The 19713-nt window shown below is 46.0% G+C and overlaps 1 protein-coding gene and 1 non-coding gene across 4 annotated transcripts; one reads left to right on the top strand and one right to left on the bottom strand.

The window, feature by feature from the left end:
• Nucleotides 1-19557, bottom strand: CCHCR1 (coiled-coil alpha-helical rod protein 1). 3 transcript variants are annotated; one of them, XM_053378647.1, is made up of 18 exons: nt 19446-19557; nt 18324-18410; nt 16761-16965; nt 15072-15582; nt 14612-14754; nt 14396-14516; nt 12030-12140; nt 11705-11854; nt 10801-10911; nt 10520-10626; nt 9737-9849; nt 4945-5023; nt 3927-4057; nt 3340-3549; nt 1927-2028; nt 934-1085; nt 739-850; nt 1-202 (listed from the first exon to the last, which is right to left on the bottom strand). In XM_053378647.1, exons 2-18 carry the CDS (start codon nt 18391-18393, stop codon nt 99-101), a joined length of 2532 nt encoding a protein of 843 aa, XP_053234622.1. In that variant the 5' UTR covers nt 18394-18410; nt 19446-19557; the 3' UTR covers nt 1-98. The 3 variants fall into 3 exon arrangements, with proteins under 3 accessions (XP_053234622.1, XP_053234625.1, XP_053234623.1); XM_053378650.1 differs by lacking the exon at nt 19446-19557 and adding an exon at nt 19087-19439 and having other exon boundaries at nt 18324-18405; XM_053378648.1 differs by lacking the exon at nt 19446-19557 and adding an exon at nt 19089-19439.
• On the top strand, nt 17396-17468 carry TRNAV-CAC (transfer RNA valine (anticodon CAC)). The gene has a single exon. It is a non-coding gene; the product is annotated as a tRNA-Val (tRNA).
• Nucleotides 19558-19713: the final 156 nt, after the last annotated feature.

Here is a 19713-nt window from a genome sequence, read left to right as displayed (position 1 = left end):
TGCCTATAAAAATAATTTTTATTTACAAACATCTTTCTATCCATTTCCACGGCCTGGTGTCTCCAAGTAGATTTTTCTTCCCCTGGAGGGATTTATACTTAAGTGCCCTCGCTGGTGTCTCTCTCTTTGTCTGCTGCTGCTTCTTCTCCCAGTATAGCAGCACCCAGTACCTGTAGGTCATCCAGCACAGCAAACAGAGACTCTGTAGGAAGAGGGAGAAAAGCCCGTAAGATCATGGAGTGATGGAGATCAGTGGAGAATGCCAGTGAGGTAGATGCTCTTAACCTGGTGACCGCTGGGATGAGTGTTGAGAAGAATAGAGAAGAACAGAAACTAGAAGGCTTCTATATCTGGCAGTTAAAAGAATTGCAAGGGATTGTGGGAAGGGAAACGGCACACCTGCCAACTGTAGGATGTAGCAAGACATACCAAGCTGCCCTATTATCAGGGCCAGCCCTATCATTAGTCAGAGTGAAGCAGTTGCCTCAGACAGATGCTTGTGGGGAGGGCACAGACAGCAGCAGCAACATGTTGGGGAACAGAACTGCACATAGCCGCTTCTGAAGCCTGCCTGCTGCTGTAAAGTGTGGTGGAATAGTATGTTGAATCTTCTGTCAGCACAAGCATTTCAGCTGTTCTGGGGTCAATTTTGGTGGGAGCAAGTGGGAGCCCTGTTGTGCAAGCCGAAGTCCTTGGCCAGGGTTCTGCTGATGCAACTCACTGGATCCCACCCTATACCTTTAGATGGAGGCTTAGATCTGGTCTTCTCAGTTGATTCTGCTGGGCCCTGGACTGCTGCGAGCCGATTCTGTCGATGCTGGACCAACAGCCCTTCCTCCCTCAAGGTAGCCTGTGCATGGAAAGAGACAGACATTGACGGATGCAACAGGCACCAATATGGGGCAGCCATGTGCCTTCACTCCTTGAACGTACCATCAGCAGATTCTTGTCCCTCTCAAGCTCCCGCAGACGTCCTTCAAGTTGTGCCATTTCCTGCTGCGTGGCAGACTCTTGCAGCTTGGCAAGTTCGTCGCTGCGAGCTCTGTCTCTTGCTGCCTGTCGCTCAGCCTGGCGTAGGGCAACCACTGCAGACACACAAAGCAGGAGGGAGGATCAAAAGAGGGGTGAGAAGCAGAGAGGGGAGTAAAGAAGGTTTGGCTCCGCCTGCAGTGCAGCAGACCAAAAGCTACTTTATGCAGAGTCAAACAACTGATCCAGCTATCAGTGTCATCTACTGCAACTGCCCTAGGAACACAGGAAGCAGCTATACACTAAGGTAGTCCCCTTCGTTCATCTGCCTCAGTATTATCCACAACGGCTGACAGCGGCTTTCCAGGGCTTCAGGCAGTGAACTTTCTCAGCCCTACTTAGAAATATCAGGGATTCAACCTAGGACCAATTGCATGTAAAACAAATGCTCTGTTGGGAGATTCCATTCCACCTTTTGTTGCAGACATGGGATTGTTGCGTGTCACAACAACTAACAGGCTTCAGGCAGGGATTTTTCCCAGTCCTGCTGCTGCAAGTGACTTTTTCCCCAAATGGAAATACAAGTGGCTGAACTTGAGACCTTCTGCATAAAAGTATATAATCTATCCCTGAGCTGTGGCCCTCGATACCGACTCTACATTAGGCAGAGTGAATCAGATGCCCAATCTTTGTCAACAAAAGTGCCTGCTATTTAATACACATGTTTTCACAAGAAGACTCCTTTTGGATTTTCTGCCTCAGGCAACAAAACATACCCCAGTAGCCTCTTTCCATTTACAGGCAATCTGCAATTTGCACAAGGTTATCATGTGCGACGGCAGAGCACGCATATGCCCGTTATGCCTGGCCCCCCTTTCCCAGCCACTCCAAAGTCACTGTGATGTGTGCATATACGTATATATCACTCGTTGCCTGTACAGCTGTTGTGCTGCTCACCTGCCTTTGTGTGTTCCCTCCGTGCTTCATTGAGTCCTCTCTCCATTTCTGACAGATCCTTGCGCATCTGCGTTTCAATTTCAGTTACCTTCTCCTGCAGGGCTATGTAGAAAGGGCATGAAAATGACAATAGGCAGGGGTTTTGCCCCCCATCCCACAATGCCTTGCTCATTACAGTATTGTATCAGGAAGTCATGCATCAAATCTCTCAGGTGGCAGTGCCTTCTCTGACTCTTAACTGTATTTACAAGCGTTCTCACGTTTTCAGTATCCAGTGGCTTCTGCTCTTGTTGGACAGCCCTTACCCTTTGCACATTTGATCACTGACAGCTCTCTATGCTTTTCTAAATGCAGGCCCAGACTCACCAAGCCAAAAGCAGCCCTACAGCCACAAATGGTGGCCTACCAGGAGTTAGATGAGAGCTGGGGAACCCTTTTCAGCTCAAGTGCTACATGGTGGTGGGTGGGGCAAGGTGAAAAAACTGGATGTGGCAGAGGCAAAAGTGGGTGAAAAAACATGCAACGGAAGTCAGATATACCAGAGTCAAGGGTTTCCGTTCACACCCACCTCTCTCCATCCAGGCAAGTGAGAGGCATCATCATAGTTCAATAATACACTCCACTGAAACTAAAGTACTTGAAGAAGGCAAGTACAGGTGAAACTCGGAAAATTAGAATATCGTGGAAAAGTTCATTTATTTCAGTAATTCAACACCAGCTGATGACATGGCTCCCCAAATCAACACAGACTGTGGAAACTTCACACTGGACTTCAAGCATCTGGCATTGTGTGCCTCCCCATTCTTCCTCCAGACTCTGGGTCCTTGGTTTCCAAATGAGATGCAAAAGCTGCTCTCATCAGAAAAGAGATTTGGGGAGCCATGTCACCAGCTGGTGTTGGTCCACTGTGCTCTGTTAAGTCCAGGGTCAACACAGCTACCAGGAGATTTTGGAGCACTTCATGCTTCCTTCCGCAGATGAGCTTTATGGGGATGCTGACTTCATTTCCAGCAGGACTTTGGCACCTGCCCACACTGCCAAAGGTACCAAAACCTGGTTCAATGCCCATGGGATTACTGTGCTTGATTGGCCAGCAAACTCGCCTGACCTGAACCCCATAGAGAATCTATGGGGCATTGCCAAGAGAAAGATGAGGGACATGAGACCAAGCAATGCAGAAGAGCTGAAGGCTGCTATTGAAGCTTCCTGGTCTTCCATAACACCTTAGCAGTGCCACAGGCTGATAGCATCCATGCCACGCTGCATTGAGGCAGTAATAGATGCAAAAGGGGCCCAAACCAAGTATTGAGTACATATGCATGCTTCTACTTCTCAATTTAAAAGCTCATCATGCCTCACCTCTGAAGTTAATCATTCCTTCCCCAGAAAAAATGCAGCATGACCCTAAGATACCTCTTTCATACTCCGCTCTTAACTGTCCCAGCTCCTGCCTCAAACTCTCTGCAGCCTCTTCACTCCTCTGTAGGTTGCTGCAGCTTGCCTCCAGCTGCTTCTCTGTGGCCTCCTGTTGCTGCCTCAGTGTCTGTTCCGCCAGTGTCTTTGCCTCCAGTGCCTCCTGCAGGCTCTGCAATGACTCCCTCGTTTTCCTGAGCTCAAGCTCCGCTGTAGGACAGAGGGGAGACAGTCAGCTGAGGGCAGTGCCCAGCAATCCAATATACCCAAATCACCTCCCCACTGCTTTTCTACACCTAGTTTCTGGGTGCTGTCACTGACAGTAGGGCCTGGTTCTGTGCCCGGACCATCTTATTACGGGTGGTGACTCACTGAAAATAATTCCTCGCACCAATTCCCTGCACATGGTAAACTAGCAGGTCTTGGAGAATAATAGGTTCAACCTGTACTACCTGACGTTAGGTCTTTTGAGTGCAGGGAATTTGTTCTGTATGGAGAATTTGTTCAGGTGAACCCTCACCTGTGGTCTTAAATTGTACAGATACAGCTTTGTCACCTTCGTGAGAAGAGGGCCCAGAGTTAGTCACCTTGCTCTTTTGCTTCAGCCACTTTCTTCTCTATGAGTTGAGCCCCACGTTTCAGCTCCAGTGAGAGTTGATCCCGTTCTCTGTGCAGCATCTGTAGTTCAGCTTGAAGGTCTTCATAAGATGGCTGAATCCTGGAGAGGAAGTAGAGAGATCAGAAGTTCAGTCGTAACCCTGGACACTCAAGTGTTTCAATTGCACAGGGGTAAAATTTTGGCTGACTGCACTAGTTAACCAAAAAGTTGTTGTTGCCAGAATCCCACTCCTCCACAAGGCTGGGCCAAGTCATTCAACTCTGCCTTTGCTTCAGTTAGATATTTTGCTGTTAGGCTAGACCTTGGCTTCCAGCTCTACCCTACAAAAGCCAAATACAGTGGTGCTTCGCAAGGCGAAATTAATTCGTTCCGCGAGTTTTGTCATCTTGCGATATTTTTCGTCTTGCGAAGCACGGTGTCGGGAAAGTTTTGGAAAAGCTTCAAAAATCACCAAAGTCTTTAAAAACCTCAAAAAAGGCTACCACACCGCGTTCTATGAGTTGCTCCTCAAAGTCAAGTCGCAACTGTATTAACGAAACAAACTTGCAAGACGTTTCCGTCTTGCGAAGCAAGCCCATAGGGAAAATCGTCTTGCGAAGCAGCTCAAAAAACAAAAAACCCTTTCGTCTAGCGAGTTTTTTGTCTTGCGAGGCATTCGTCTTGCGAGGTACCACTGTACTATTCCTAGAAACTCAGGGACTTTAATCCCCAACTTTTGCTATCTCTGCTCTAACACAGAAGATACTAAATTCTCTTAACTGGAGACTGAGCTATTCAAAGTGTAAAGTCTTGAATGGAGTGGAACTGAAATGGCACAGGCAATGTCTCTTATTTCTGTCTTAGTTTCTGTATACGAAGCAGAAATCTTAAGCACAGCAACTTTGCGGTGAAGACCATTTCGCAAAGCATTCTGTCCTTTCAAGGAAGAAGTATGCACAGTCACCAACTCTTCACAGCCTGCACTGAGATTAGAGTTTTGAACTTACTTCTCATCGTCTGATCTTGTGGTGCAAGATTTCTCCTCTTGCTGAAGTCTGGCTAGTGCTATCTTCTGGCATACCAACCCTGGAAGCCATAATTATTCAGTTATTCATTGACAGAAGTGTATCAGCTTTTAAAAAAGCAATAAATCTAGGCAAAAAGCTCATTTTGGGACCTTGGCCACTTATATACCAGGAGCAGGGAACCTGTGGCCTTCCAGATGTTGCAAAACTGCAGCTCTCATCATCCCTGACCATTGGTCATGCTGGCTGGGGCTCATGGGAATTGTAATCCATTAATGTCTAGAGGGTCACAGTTTAGCCGCTCCTATTCTAGACTTTAGTATTAAAGAGAAGCAAACGTATCAGTTGTTATAATATACAAGAGGAAAAACACAACACAAAAACAGTCCAGGTGGTCATCCCACCGGTAAGTAAAACTGAAGATCCTATGAAAGCATGTTGCAAAAAGAAAATATGTATGCTGACCACAATTTCCATTTAGAATGCAGGGGCGGGGGAGAGACGTGCATGTTGACTCCACAAATTGAGAATTCTTTTTTAATAGTGCAGACTATCATAGGCCCTTGAGGCTTTACCTGCCAAAACAGATATATGTTTGGGGCCTGCAACAGAAATCCCAAGTACAGTGATGAAAACAAAGTATGCATATTAAGGTATGGAAATAATCGTTGAGTTTGGGTTCTGGGTGGTTGTTGTTTTTTGCACATTCATTCAAAACATGCATACTTCATGCTGAACCCCCCCCTCCCATGTCTCTGAAGCTTTGAAAACTATGGCAATGAACAGCTGTTGCAGAAATAACAGGAACAGGCAAAGAGGTGAAAAGCTTCTGGGCAGGGGTGGGAAACTTCAGGCCTCGGGGGCAAAGATGACCCTCTAAGCCTCTATCTGGTCCTTGAGACTCTCTTCACACCTCATCCCTCCCAGGCTCTGCTTCAAACAGCCCTTGAGAGCTTTTGCCTGGCTAGATTGCATCCTTGAGTTTTAATCATGCCTCTTGCTTCCTAGATGCAGGCTAGAGGACTGAGTGAAGAAATCAGCCTACTGTGCAAAGGTGAAATTTACACTTATGGCTCCGCTTATTTTTCTTTTTGGTCGCACCCGCCACAGGCATAGGGCCCCCAGGTGGAAATGTGACCCTTGGTCTGACAAAGGTTCCCCAGTCCTGCTGCAGGGATTTCAAACTGAGAGGGATTTGCAGCACACTGTAGACTTACCAGTTTTATGCTGCTTTAACTATCATGATTTCCCAAAAATAATTGTGGGAACTGTAGCTTAGCGAAGATGCAGTGATCTCTATTGGAAACCTCTCCAATTGCTAACAGAATGACAATTCCTTTGACAGCCTAAGCGTGTGCCTGTTCAGGGACAAATTCAGTGAGGCTTCGCTAAAGTGTGAATAGAGTTACAGTTTGGGGCTAAAGCTTCAGTCAGTCCCATTCAAAAAAGGGCAGAGAGAGAGAGAACAGAATCCCAGTCACACTTATATGGAAATTATCTCAACTGAACTCAGTGTGACCTTCTACTTAAAAGTTAAAATATGCATAGCACAATATTGGATTGTCAAGTCTGTGGATTAAGATAAGGCACCTGAGAGATTTGAGGGGAGGGGAAAGGTTGTCTGTGGAGTCTCTGAAAATAATCTGAAGTATGTCTGGTATGTTGGGAGGGAACATTATGTGAACAGAGCAACATCTAGCGATGGCAAAAAAGAAAGCACTTTAACTGTTGTGAAATTCATTAACATATAGATCATGAAGAATAAAGGGGTTGTCTGCAACCATCTAAACTAGTGTTTTGACTGTAGTTATAAATGTCAATGAGCTTAAAATAATGTAGCCAGAAGAAAGGTACAGGAAATCCCTTAGACACGGCTGACCCAATATATTTTTCTGCCTCAGGGAAAGAACAAGAGTGCACTCCCACTCCTTTCTGTGTATAGAAAGACTGGCAGTCATATCTTAACACCATTTAACACCTCTGGTGCTAGGACAATGCCTTCTTCAGCACCTAAGGCAAGTCATACAAAGACCGACAGGGGAACTTGAGCCTACCCCTCCCTTGCAATCTACTACATGAGGTAACTGCCTTAAAAAAGTATTTGTTTAACAAGATTTATATATCACTTGATTGTTCTAAAACACTTTAAGCAGTTCACATTGCAAAATAAAGCAATAAAATTATTCAAAATATTCAAACCATGATTAAAATCAACAGCGGAGAAAAAGTGAAACTAGATGGGCTTGTGTAGAAACAAAACACGTTTTAAGCAGGCACTGGAAAGATTACAGTGAAGGCACCTGCCTGATGTCAAAACTTTAGTGCTACCCCACTAAAAAAATGGTTTCTTACAAGTGTGGAAAGTGTATTATGTAAATTAGGTCAAGGACCCCTGGACGGTTAAGTCCAGTCAAAGCTTACATCAGAGGGAAGATAATATCTCTCTCTGCCCATAAAACCAAGCTGCAAAGATTAAAAGAAAATAATTTTAAAAATTCTTTAAAAACACTGTGGGGCGATATGGCAAATAACCCATCTAAGATTACATATGAAAGAATACAACAACTAACATTAGAACTGAATAATAGACTAGCTCAAAAAATTGAGTTCAGCCTACTAAGTCTAAGACAAATATATTGGGAACAGGGAGAAAGACCAACAAAAATTCTAGCTAATCGTCTAAAACAAAAGAAAGTGAACCAAATAATACCCTTAATAAGAAATGAAAATAACATCGCAGCAACCTCATCAGTAGATATCAATAATGAATTTTTTTAATTTTACAAATAATTATATGAAGGGCCAGAAAATATATCAGAGAATGAGGTGGAAAAACTTCTTTCAAGATATTAAAATACCACCTATTGAAGAATATCAAAAGGATATGCTATCAGCACCCCTAAATACATTAGATATTGAGAATGTAATAGATAATAGATACAATGGGAAATGGGAAATCACCTGGAGCAGACCACCTTCCTATAGAATGGTATAAAATATTCAAAAATCTACTAGTCCCCAGACTTCTAGAAGTCTATGAGGAAATAGCTCATAAAGGTATATCTGCTACAACATTCAATGAAGCTTTAATACTAATTATACCAAAACCTAACAAAGACCCTACTAAATGTGCAAATTATAGACCAATATCATTAATGAATGTTGATGCAAAGATTTTGAATGCAACATTGGCAGCAAAATTACAAAAAGTTATTCAAGACTTGATACCTAATAATCAAACAGGTTTTATAAAAACAAGGCAAGCTACAGATAATATCAGATTAACAATAGATTTGATAAATTTAAATAAAGATGAAGGGTTTATAAGATTGTCATTAGATGCAGAGAAGGCTTTTGACAGAATGTATAAAGAATTCATAGGGTTTGTGTTACATAAATTTGGCTTCCCTATTTGTTGTTGTTGTTTAGCTGTTTAGTCGTGTCCGACTCTTCGTGACCCCATGGACCAGAGCACGCCAGGCACTCCTGTCTTCCACTAGATTACTGTAATTGGATTAAAATGATTTATAAAAACCCAACATCCCGGATTGTTACAAATGGAAGAATTTCGAATTTGATTACAGTGGTTTTGTTGTTGTTGTTTAGTCGTTTAGTCGTGTCCGACTCTTCGTGACCCCATGGACCAGAGAACGCCAGGCACCTCTGTCCTCCACTGCCTCCCGCAGTTTGGTCAAACTCATGCTGGTAACCTCGAAAACACTATCCAACCATCTCATCCTCTGTCACCCCCTTCTCCTTGTGCCCTCCATCTTTCCCAACATCAGGGTCTTCTCCAGGGAGTGTTCTCTTCTCATGAGGTGGCCAAAGTACTGGAGCCTCAGCTTCACGATCTGTCCTTCCAGTGAGCACTCAGGGCTGATTTCCTTCAGAATGGAGAGGTTTGATCTTCTTGCAGTCCATGGGACTCTCAAGAGACTCCTCCAGCACCATAATTCAAAAGCATCAATTCTTTGGCGATCAGCCTTCTTTATGGTCCAGCTCTCACTTCCATACATCACTACTGGGAAAACCATGGCTTTAACTATACGAACCTTTGTTGGCAAGGTGATGTCTCTACTTCTCAAGATGCTGTCTAGGCCTGTCATTGCCCTTCTCCCAAGAAGCAGGCGTCTTTTAATTTCGTGACTGCTGTCACCATCTGCAGTGATCATGGAGCCCAAGAAAGTAAAATCTCTCACTGCCTCCATTTCTTCCCCTTCTATTTGCCAGGAGGTGATGGGACCAGTGGCCATGATCTTCGTTTTTTTGATGTTGAGCTTCAGACCATATTTTGCGCTCTCCTCTTTCACCCTCATTAAAAGGTACCTTGGGTTAAGTACTTAATTCGTTCCGGAGGTCTGTTCTTAACCTGAAACTGTTCTTAACCTGAAGCACCACTTTAGCTAATGGGGCCTCCTGCTGCTGCCGCGCCGCCAGTGCACGATTTCTGTTCTCATCCTAAAGCAATGTTCTTAACCCGAGGTAGTATTTCTGGGTTAGCGGAGTCTGTAACCTGAAGTGTATGTAACCTAAGGTACCACTGTTTTTTCAAGTGTGTATCCACCACCATGAGGGTAGGATCCTAACTCATAAATAAAAACAATGCATATAAAGTAAAGAGATTATAATATTATGGTTAATGTAGCTTCACTAGTTATATGGAAGTAATTGAGTCTCATGTGGGTCAAGATATGCCCAGCAAGAATATCAAGATTTGGGTTTGGCGATGAAGATTGCATAATGTCTAGATTGCAAAATGGCTTGCCACCATTACCTTGGACAGTGTCAACTCTCTTGGCTGCAAAAGCAACTCTGTTTCCCAGTCCCATGAGGCGTGACAAGGCTGCTCTCCATGATTCTTCCTGTCCAGTCAGCTGCTGGCTTAGCCTGTGGAGCAGAAGAAGACACAGCATCTTAGCCTGGACTTTAAAAGGAGGAGTAAAAACCATTAAATGAAAGTTAGCCAAGAGCAAGGAAGGAGCAGGAAGACTTCTGGAAATTGGAGGTGTCAAATAAATGGCCTTTGGGCTTTCTCAGGTTCTCTGCAGTCCTCAGTACCTGGAGGACCACAGAGCTGGGGGAATCCAACCATTATTGCTTTGTCTTTCCCAGTTTTGTTGTTGTTTAGTCATTTAGTCGTGTCCGACTCTTCGTGACCCCATGGACCAGAGCACGCCAGGCACTCCTGTCTTCCACTGCCTCCCGCAGTTTGGTCAGACTCATGTTTGTAGCTTCGAGAACGCTGTCCAACCATCTCATCCTCTGCCGTCCCCTTCTCCTTGTGCCCTCCATCTTTCCCAACATCAGGGTCTTTTCCAAGAAGTCTTCTCTTCTCATGAGGTGGCCAAAGTATTGGAGTCTCGGCTTCAGGATCTGTCCTTCCAGTGAGCACTCAGGGCTGATTTCCTTCAGAATGGGGAGGTTTGATCCTCTTTCAGTCCATGGGACTCTCAAGAGTCTCCTCCAGCACCATAATTCAAAAGCATAAATTCTTCGGCGATCAGCCTTCTTTATGGTCCAGCTCTCACTTCCATACATCACCATCTTTCCCAGTTACCTGCTGACAAAATCCCCCAGGGCCCGAAGGGCATTTTCAGTGGTCTCTGCCCTCCGCTGAAGATCCTGTGCCAAATCATTCGAGCGCAATGCCTCTGCCTGCAGAGTCTGGAAGGAATGAGAAAGCTCTAAGAAATACTCCCCCCTGAAAGAGAGAGGCCCTAAACTCACTTGTCACGGACTCCTCCACCCTTCAGCTCTTAAGGCTGTTTTAATGGGGGAAAGGATGTGCCCCTTTCTAAAGTAGTCTTCTTGAGCAAGGGGCGTATGAGAACAACTTACTTTGTTTCTCACTCTTTCCATATCTGCTTCAGCAGATTTGTCTTCTAGGCTGTGGAGCAACAGTGCCACCTTCTGGTCTCTGGACTCCACTTCACCTTCTAGCTCTTTGACCTGTAAGCAGAAAATTAAGACCTGGCTTATTACCATGTAAGCTTTGCATTTAACCATTTGACTGCTAACAACATTGCTTGCGGCAGATTGCTTCACCCATCTTCTGCCAACCTGCTTGTTTTCAAGAGACGCCCCGAGACCCCCAGGTATAGGGTGGTATATAAATTCAAAAAATAATAATTTCATCTTCAACCAAAGTAGAAAGATAGCAGGTATCTTCAAGGACTTCTCCCTCTTCTGATAGTCTGGTTGGTAGCAGGCAACTTTTATTTTTTTACTAGCCTGGTAACAGTTTCCAGGCTCCTCCACAACTACAGTGGTGCCCCGCAAGACGAATGCCTCGCAAGACGAAAAACTCGCTAGACGAAAGGGTTTTCCGTTTTTTGAGTCATTCCGCAAGACGAATTTCCCTATGGGCTTGCTTCACAAGACGAAACGTCTTGCGAGTTCTTGCGAGTTTGTTTCCTTTTTCTTAAAGCCGCTAAGCCGTGAATAGCCGCAAAGCCGCTAATAGCCGCTAAGCCGTGCTTCACAAGACGAAAAAACCGCAAGACGAAGAGACTCGCGGAACGGATTAATTTCGTCTTGCGAGGCACCACTGTAGCATGAATTCAGATATCTCTGTAATCCTCACAGAAACCTCGGATTCCCTTCCTGGAGATCCCAGGAGTCCTGGCTCACAATTCTCATGCTCTTCCACACTCCATTTTCAAAAAACCTACCTAGGAGCTTGGGCTTTCAGGTTCTCCTGCTCCACTCCAACACAGCCCCCTCTCTTAAATCAAGCACATACCTTCCTTTCTAGCATTTTGGTGGTATCCCTGTGACTGAGCTCCTGAGATTTCAGCTGCACCAGGAGACAAAATACTTTCTCCCGCCACCGAGTCAGCAGGTACTGCCATTTCTGAGATGATTCAGGCCGGAGAGGATCCTCAAGCTGCACCTGAAAAGATCAAACATGAAATAAAACAGCTTTTAAGAAGGGTGTGGTTGTGTACCCAATACCCAGTTAATCAAAAGAGCTATTTTGAATTGTTTGCAGTACTGTAATCTACTATTTGGGACCCACAAAGCTACTATTCTTCACTATCATACCCACTGTCCTCAAATGTATCTACCTTCTTGCTGAGCTCCATCTCCTGTAGCATCAGAATATCGCTGAGGGAAGTTAGGCGAACCTGCAGCAGCTCAGCTGTAATTTTCAATGCATCCTTCTCTTCTTCCAGTTGCTGAAATAAGAGCAAAGTAATGTTGCAGTCATGCTGCATCCTCATAAATCCATGCAGAAGAAAAGGAGCTCTGCTATTTGAAGTGCCTTGTGTTACCTTTCCTATCCTGGGCTGCTTCCATACTGGGCATTTCATGTGGAACAGCCACACTTTGTTCTCTCACTTTTTATGGGACATATGCATGCTATCATGAAAAATGTATTCCGCTCCTGTTTTCTGTGCTCGACATTCCTTCCTCCACCCCCCTGAACTCTGAAAATCTGACTTTTTAGAAAGCACAGTAGAACAGTTTGCACAATTTCTCCAGGTATTGGTGATTCATCAAGCAACTCTGCAGTAGATTATGGTTACCAGACGTCCTCGTTTCCCGGGGACAGTCCCTGGAATTACAAATCTGTCCCCGGATTTATATTTTAAGTGTTGTAGATTTATCAGTAGGGAATGAAAGTTGCATGATTGGTTCAACGGCACAAGACACATCATATGGGGACTTCCGGCGAGGCAAAATGGTGGGCAGCATGGCAGCGAGCAGCTCCTGAAGCCAGCCAGAGCCAACTGCGCTACCAGGCTGGCTCCGGGCTGCTGAGACTGCCACTGCCAAGGGGGAACCGGGGACGCCTGGCACGTTAACTGGGGGAACTGCTGACCCCCCCCCCCCACGACCCAAACTGAGCCGAGAGTGAGAGCGCCCAGCTGGCCGACTGCCCAGCAGCGCTCCAGGGCCAGGAAAACCCCAGAGCCAACGCAGGGAGAAGGAGGAGGAGAAGGGAGAGAGAGAGAGGAAGAGGAAGGAGAAAAAAGAGGGGAGCCCCGCCCTTGCCACAGCACTGCCGCCACTGAGGAGGTAGGAAAGCACCGGGAGGGCAAGGACACGTGGCCGAGCCCAGGCCCAACCCGAGCCTACTCCACTGCGGCTAGCACTCCAAGAGAGCAGGCCAGGGCCCAGAGGAAGGCCGCGCGACAGAGGAGACCACAGAAGAGAAGACATTGCTGCTGCTTCTTCTTTTACTTTTTTAAAAACAACTTTTTTTCCTCTTTTCAAAAAAAAAGTGTTCCTGGATTCTTTGAAAAAAATCTGGTAACCTTACAGTAGATTGTATGTACTGCTCCAGCCATTTCTGAGGCTGGGGGTTAACCCTCAGGCATGCAGGTGAAATTAGGCCTGGTAGGGTTCCTAACTTGGCCTGGGAAGTCCGTTTTCCCAAAACTGTGACCATCTGCCCCTGCCAGGTGTGGGACAGGTAAAGGCATGGCTAGGAACAATCAGAAGTCTTAAAGTGCTCTCTCCATTGGCCCACTACGGCTCAAGCCCCACCCACCCCCATCTGAAGCTGGAGAAAGGGCAACAGGATGGTTATTTGGATTCCAGAAGGATGGAAGCAAAGTTGGTATTCCACTTGTAGCTTAAAGAACAACAGCAACACTTAAGAGCGGTTGGGACAACCCCGTCAGATAGGTGGGGTATACATAATAAAATATCATCATCATCACTTAGATGCTGTGTGGGACGTGGGTGGCGCTGTGGGTTAAACTACAGAGCCTAGGACTTGCCAATCAGAAGGTTGGCGGTTCGAATCCCTGCGATGGGGTGAGCTCCCGTTGCTCGGTCCCTGCTCCTGCCAACCTAGCAGTTCAAAAGCATGTCAAAGTGCAAGTAGATAAATAGGTACCGCTCTGGCGGGAAGGTAAATGGCTGTGGGAGTCATAAAGCCCTAGCAAAGGTTTGTAGCGCCACCTGGTGCCTTGCTGACCTCGGTGACCAGCATGTCTGTGCCTTACCATGTATTAGAATTGTATTGACCTTAAAAGGAGTTGTGTTTCCTCTGGGCAGTGATGACCCTATATGGTGTGGGTGGGTTTAAGCCTTGGCCGGATGAGGTAACATGAGATTGGCAAACAGCCATGCGGCTGGAGAGAACAAAGGATAATAAAAAGTGACCGGAGGAGAGGAGAAGATGTCTGAAATGAGCTGCCCTCCGTCCATGGAAATATGCTAGCTCTCTGCGTCTTTATTTTATGCTAAAGTAAGCGCCATTTGTAACGGCTGGCTCCGACAAATGGCGTTTCCATGCACTGCTCTGGTTCGCCAGAAGCGGCTTAGTCATGCTGGCCACATGACCCGGAAGTTGTACGCCGGCTCCCTCGGCCAATAAAGCGAGATGAGCGCCGCAACCCGAGTCGGCCATGACTAGACCTAATGGTCAGGGGTCCTTTTACATTTAACTGTCCATGTCTGAAAAGCCCCCAGGTCTCACCTGCACTCTGCTCATAAGTTGGTCCCGTTCAGCACTAGGCTGCTTTGACTCCTGTTCCCCAACATAGGTCTTCAGCTGCAGGAGCGAAGCATTCTGGGAAGCCAACTCTGCCTCAGCTGCACTGAAGGAGAGAAATACAAGGGGTTGCCTTTGGCACTGCCTGGAGACAACCCCAGTGGGCCCTTGGAGGAAAAGAACTTGGAGGAGTGATCACACCTGAGCTGGTTCTGGAGAACGTCCCTCTTCTCCCTTAACTGGGCAGCCTCTTTCTGCTGAGCCCCCAAATCCTGTTGGAGTGCCCACAGCTGCTGCTTCAGGGACGCAACTTCAGCCCCGTGGACTTCAGAAAGCCTGGACAACTGTGGAAAGAGAGGAACAGGCTAACATCCTGGTGAGCAGCAACCTCCTGCTGTTCACACTACTCTCCCAGAAAACCTAGAGCAAGGAATGGAGAACCTGCAGCCCACCAATAGCTGATGCACTGTAATTCCCATTATCTGCGACAACTGGCTATGCTGTCTAAGGCTGGTGGGAACTGGAGTACAGTAGCATTTGGAGGACCGCCGCTCTCCATGGCTTGCAGAGACTTATCTAGCAGAGATGCCAATCCAAGTTTTTATTCTGCACCCACTCAAAACAACTTTTTCTCCCAGATTGCTTTCCTTTGAGCACTCACCTCCGCCTGGTGCTCCCTGAGCACTGTCTCTAGGCACTCTCGCACCCTTTCCTCTTGCCTCCTCTGCTCAGCTTCTGCTTTCTCAAGGGCCCCCTGCAGCTCTCCTCGCGCCAGCCCAACTTCATGTCTGGACCTTTCCTTGGTCAACTCCAGCTCCTCTTTCAGGGAATCGGCCTCCAAGCGCCTCTGCCTCCTAAGCTCCTCCAGCTCTACCTTGAGAGCCTCAATTTCCAGTCTGCTGCTGCTCCTGACTTCCTCCAATTCTGCCTTCAAGCCAGCAGCCTCTGCCTTGCTCCGGCTTTTTAGTATTGCAAGCTCACTCTGAAGGTCAGAGAGGGTGTTTTCTCGACTGGCCACTGCTGCTTCTTGCTGGGCTGAGGCAACTCGGAAGGCAGCAAGCTCCGCCTCCAGTCGCTGGATCTCGTGGAGCTGGTGGGAGATGATCTCGGCCTGTTGGGACATGGCCAAGGTGTGACATATGCTTGAGGGCTCAGCTCCTCTATCCAATGACCTGTAAGATAAAGAATTTGTCATAAAGTCCTCCCACCTCCAGGGGGCACTATTTCATGTCTTGCTAGTTGGTTCAAAAGTTCAGGGTGTTTCCATTCTAAGGGCTGCTGTTCAAGGAGTGAGCTGGTCACAAGCTGAACTCCAGTATATGGAATGACTCCTGGGGAAAAGGGGAGAAGAGCACCAGAGAGATACAGCAAATAGAGCAAAGCTGGGGTACAATGTGCCTAGCAGGAGATGCTCTCAGTTCTCGATGTACTCAGTTCTTCAGTGGAGAACCACAAGTTAAGGGAAGTGTCTCATAAAATCTATTTTTATTTCTGCAAACCTACGAAAACATGTACAGTGGTACCTTGGTTCTCAAACGCCTTGGTTCCCAAACGCCAAAAAACCCAGAAGTGTTCCGGTTTTTGAACGTTTTTCAGAAGCTGAACATCTGATGCGGCTGTCAGCTATTGTTTCCAGGGCACCTACTCCAATCAGAAGCCGCATCTTAGTTTTTGAATGTTTTGGAACGGATTAAGTTTGATGCTTTTGCTGTTTATTCTGCATTTTTGTTTTTGAGGCTTTTTCGGTTAATTTGTTTTTGTGACTGTGTGGAACCCAGTTCAGCTACTGATTGATTGTGTGACTGCGGAAATGGATAAAAGCCCCCCAGTCCAAACAATGACTATCATCAGTGCTAGTAAGAAAAAAATAATAATTTTAATTTTTATCATCTACAATACTGTCTTATTTTATAGTACAGTACATTGATTATTGCTTTCATTTTATGGATTAGTGGTCTCATTAGATAGTAAAATTCATGTTAAATTGCTGTTTTAGGGGCTGTTTTTTAAAGTCTGGAACGGATTAATCCATTTTGCATTACTTTCTATGGGAAAGCGCACCTTGGTTTTGGAACACTTTGGTTTTGGAACGGACTTCCGGAACAGATTAAGTTTGAGAACCAAGGTACCACTGTATTTTTATTAAGCATGCTTGTTTTTACATTCTGTTTATTTCACCTGTGTTTTGATTAATAATTTTTCCACTATTCTATGTAAACTGCTTAGAGATTTCTGTTTTTTGATTTCCTGGTCTATAAATGCCGTTAAATAAGTAAAATAATGTTCATAATTGGGTGGTATAGGGTGAAATGGATCAGAGGAAAGGGGGAAATTGTAGGGGTCATTTCACCTGGTTCTGGTTCCTGGTTCTTCTGCCTTATCTCCCTTTGTGGCCCATCTGTGGAGTTCATCCTTCAATCTCTGGTTTTCTCGCTTGAGTTCAACTGCCTCATAGTTAGGAAGGCAAGGGACATCCCAGGGCACTGTAGTAGAGACAGCTAGAGGTGGTGCTGACCGGCTCTGGAAATGTGAAGGTGGGATCAACTCCTTTGGCCCTAAGGAAGAAATGACAGCAGATTGCTATGAGATCAGATTGCTACATAGCCCTGTTAGAAAGAGTTTAAGTGCAGGAAATAGGGTGATCTGGAAAACTTTCATTGAAAGGAAACCATTCATAATCGAGATGCAGAAAACAGATCCACATAACTGGTCTTCATACTAGCAGAAGTTGTGCAAAGCTAACCCAAATTCTCACCAAACATAGTTAGCAACTGCAAAGGAGGAGGGATAGCCTGGCTTGCCTTGTGCTTTTAACAATATCTTGATTTGCAAAAACCAACAGGTGAAGCTTTGCACTACCATGTAAACATTATCTCCTATCAATATTTGCTGCTCTTAAGAGGTGCTGCTCCAGAAACTAGTTGAAAAACCCTTCCTTATGCTGAAATGTGAATAACTGTGCACAATCTACATTTAAGGCCCACAGTTTCTGTAGTGTAGTGGTTATCACGTTCGCCTCACACGCGAAAGGTCCCTGGTTCGAAACCAGGCAGAAACAGTTTTATAGGGACGCATCCCTGCTCCTGCCAACCTAGCAGTTTGAAAGCACGTCAAAGTGCAAGTAGATAAATAGGTACCGCTCCGGCAGGAAGCTAAACAGCGTTTCCGTGCGCTGCTCTGGTTCGCCAGAAGCGGCTTAGTCATGCTGGCCACATGACCCGGAAGCTTTACGCTGGCTCCCTCGGCCAATAAAGCGAGATGAGCGCCGCAACCCCAGTCGGTCACGACTGGACCTAATGGTCAGGGGTCCCTTTACCTTTACCTATGACTTGCTGGTTTTTTTAAATCACACTTGCCAGACAATAATGTTTCCTAAAGCAGTTTGTATCAGTCGAAATGTTGAAACAGTGCTGTTGGCAGCTACTGTATATAAATGAATATGATGCACAAGCCCTATTCTTGGCACAAGAAAGATAGAAAGGATATGGGGGAAGATCAGTTTGACAATGCTGGAACAACCTTCACTTCAGTCATGCATTGCCTAACTTCAAATCATGGCAGGAGTCATTTCAGATGACAGTTCGGCAAATTCATACAATAAAGGCAGCCTTTCAAATAGCCAAGTAAGAAGCCATTTGGACTATATAGGCAACAACTATCATGTTCAGTTGTGACTAGAAACCAGCTTCACTGCTTAAGAACTGGCAAGATGAGTCTTCTATGGCTGGTTTTGGTAACCTAGTAGCTGCACTTTTTACTAACAGAGGTTTCATGTACTTTACAGATATTTTATCTAGAGTCCAGCAACATATAGGTAACTGTGGCTGGGCTCTCTGTGCATCGTAAGCAGGCAGCAAATATTTAAAAAATCAGTGTGTGGGGAATTGAGATAATAAATTTCCTCTTGCTTTACCAGTGGGCTTTGAACCTCTGAATGCAGCCGGTGGGTTCAGCCGTCTGTCTGGATCATTCCTTCTGTCCATGGTCCCAAGTCACTGTCCTTCAAAAGATACAGAAATGTTTACCTAATCTAACTGAATATTTTCAGGCTTGAACCCAAAGCTCTAGAACAGAAGGCCTAACTCAGTGGTGTCCAAATTTTTTTCCAAAGAGGGCCAGATTTGATGAAGTGAAGGGCCGTGGGGGCCGACCAACGTTGTTGACCTTTCTTTAGCATTGAAGTTGTTGAACTTTTTAAGGGTTGGAGTTGTTGAGCTTCTTTTAGGATTGGTTTTTTTAGGATTTTACCCCAGGGAATAAACTGCCACAGCGGCCAGATTAAACTGACCAGATTAGGCCCCCGAAACGGACTTTAGACATGCCTGGTCTAACTCATATGAAACAACCCCACTATAATAGCACTCAATGAGGCTATATACTACTAACATCTTACGGAAGTAATATAAAAGAATGCAATTTTTATAAATATAATAATATAAAACAATGCACTGTTCTTCAAGAAATCACAGGAGCCTCTCTCTAGAACCCATTCACACCTTATTGCCATCAAGGTAGCATATTTTGGCATAAAGTAGTATATAAAAAAAAAGACAGATAAGATGACTTGGTCATTCTCTCTCATTCTGGTCCATAAAGCAGACAAAAACCCGGGAGGCTTTTTTGACTTTTATGCAGGCAGTTTGCAAACCCTTGGAGGAAAATAATGGGATTCTCACACTTCCTTGTCAAGATTTGGTCGAGTCTCCCATCGCTGACTAAGCTTTCTATTTCGAGTTGAGCATAAAAAGCACCGCTTCACTTCATCTAGAACAGTCCCAAACTGGGGGTCGCCATCTGCTTTTTTGGACTACAACTCCCATCATCCCTAGCTAGCAGGAACAGCGGTCAGGGATGATGGGAATTGTAGTCCTAAAACAGCTGGAGACCCCCAGTTTGGAAAACCCTCGTCTGGAACCCCATTTCTCCCCTTCGTCAGCTGCTTCCCACATCCCCGCACAAGGGCTACGCTGCTTCTGGCAGCCGCTGCGCCCTAACTCGCCACCACTGAGGGGAGGCGGCCCTTTTCCTCTCAAACCTCCGCCGACGCCGACTAACGCTCCACCAACCGACCCGGAGCCCGGACTGCTCATGCGCGAGCCGCGAGCCCGCTCCGAGGAAACGAACGCAAAGGGACGCCCCACCCTTCAGCGCAAAGCCAATCGGAACGGAGCGAGGCGTGATGGGCAGGCGGGCGGGCCCGTGAATGAAGTGAGCGCCGAATAGGCGGGGCGAGGGCCTGAAGGGAAAGCGAGCCGCCGCGGCCCGCCCCTCGTGAAATCAGCCAATCAGAGGACGGCGTGGCG

Source organism: Podarcis raffonei, chromosome 2 (assembly GCF_027172205.1).
Source record: "Podarcis raffonei isolate rPodRaf1 chromosome 2, rPodRaf1.pri, whole genome shotgun sequence".
NCBI lineage: Eukaryota > Metazoa > Chordata > Lepidosauria > Squamata > Lacertidae > Podarcis > Podarcis raffonei.
The sequence above is the reverse complement of the archived record's forward strand: the minus strand, read 5'-3'. Positions and strand labels throughout refer to the sequence as shown.

Excerpts from the sequence above, each read along its gene's own strand:
- CCHCR1 (XM_053378647.1), bottom strand. The coding sequence starts at position 18,393 with ATGGACAGAAGGAATGATCCAGACAGACGGCTGAACCCACCGGCTGCA. Across the intron at positions 15,583-16,760 it reads GAACCAGGAACCAGAACCAG|GTCATTGGATAGAGGAGCTG; the intron begins GTGAAATGACCC and ends TTTATCTTACAG. Across the intron at positions 10,912-11,704 it reads CCAAAATGCTAGAAAGGAAG|GTCAAAGAGCTAGAAGGTGA; the intron begins GTATGTGCTTGA and ends TTCTGCTTACAG.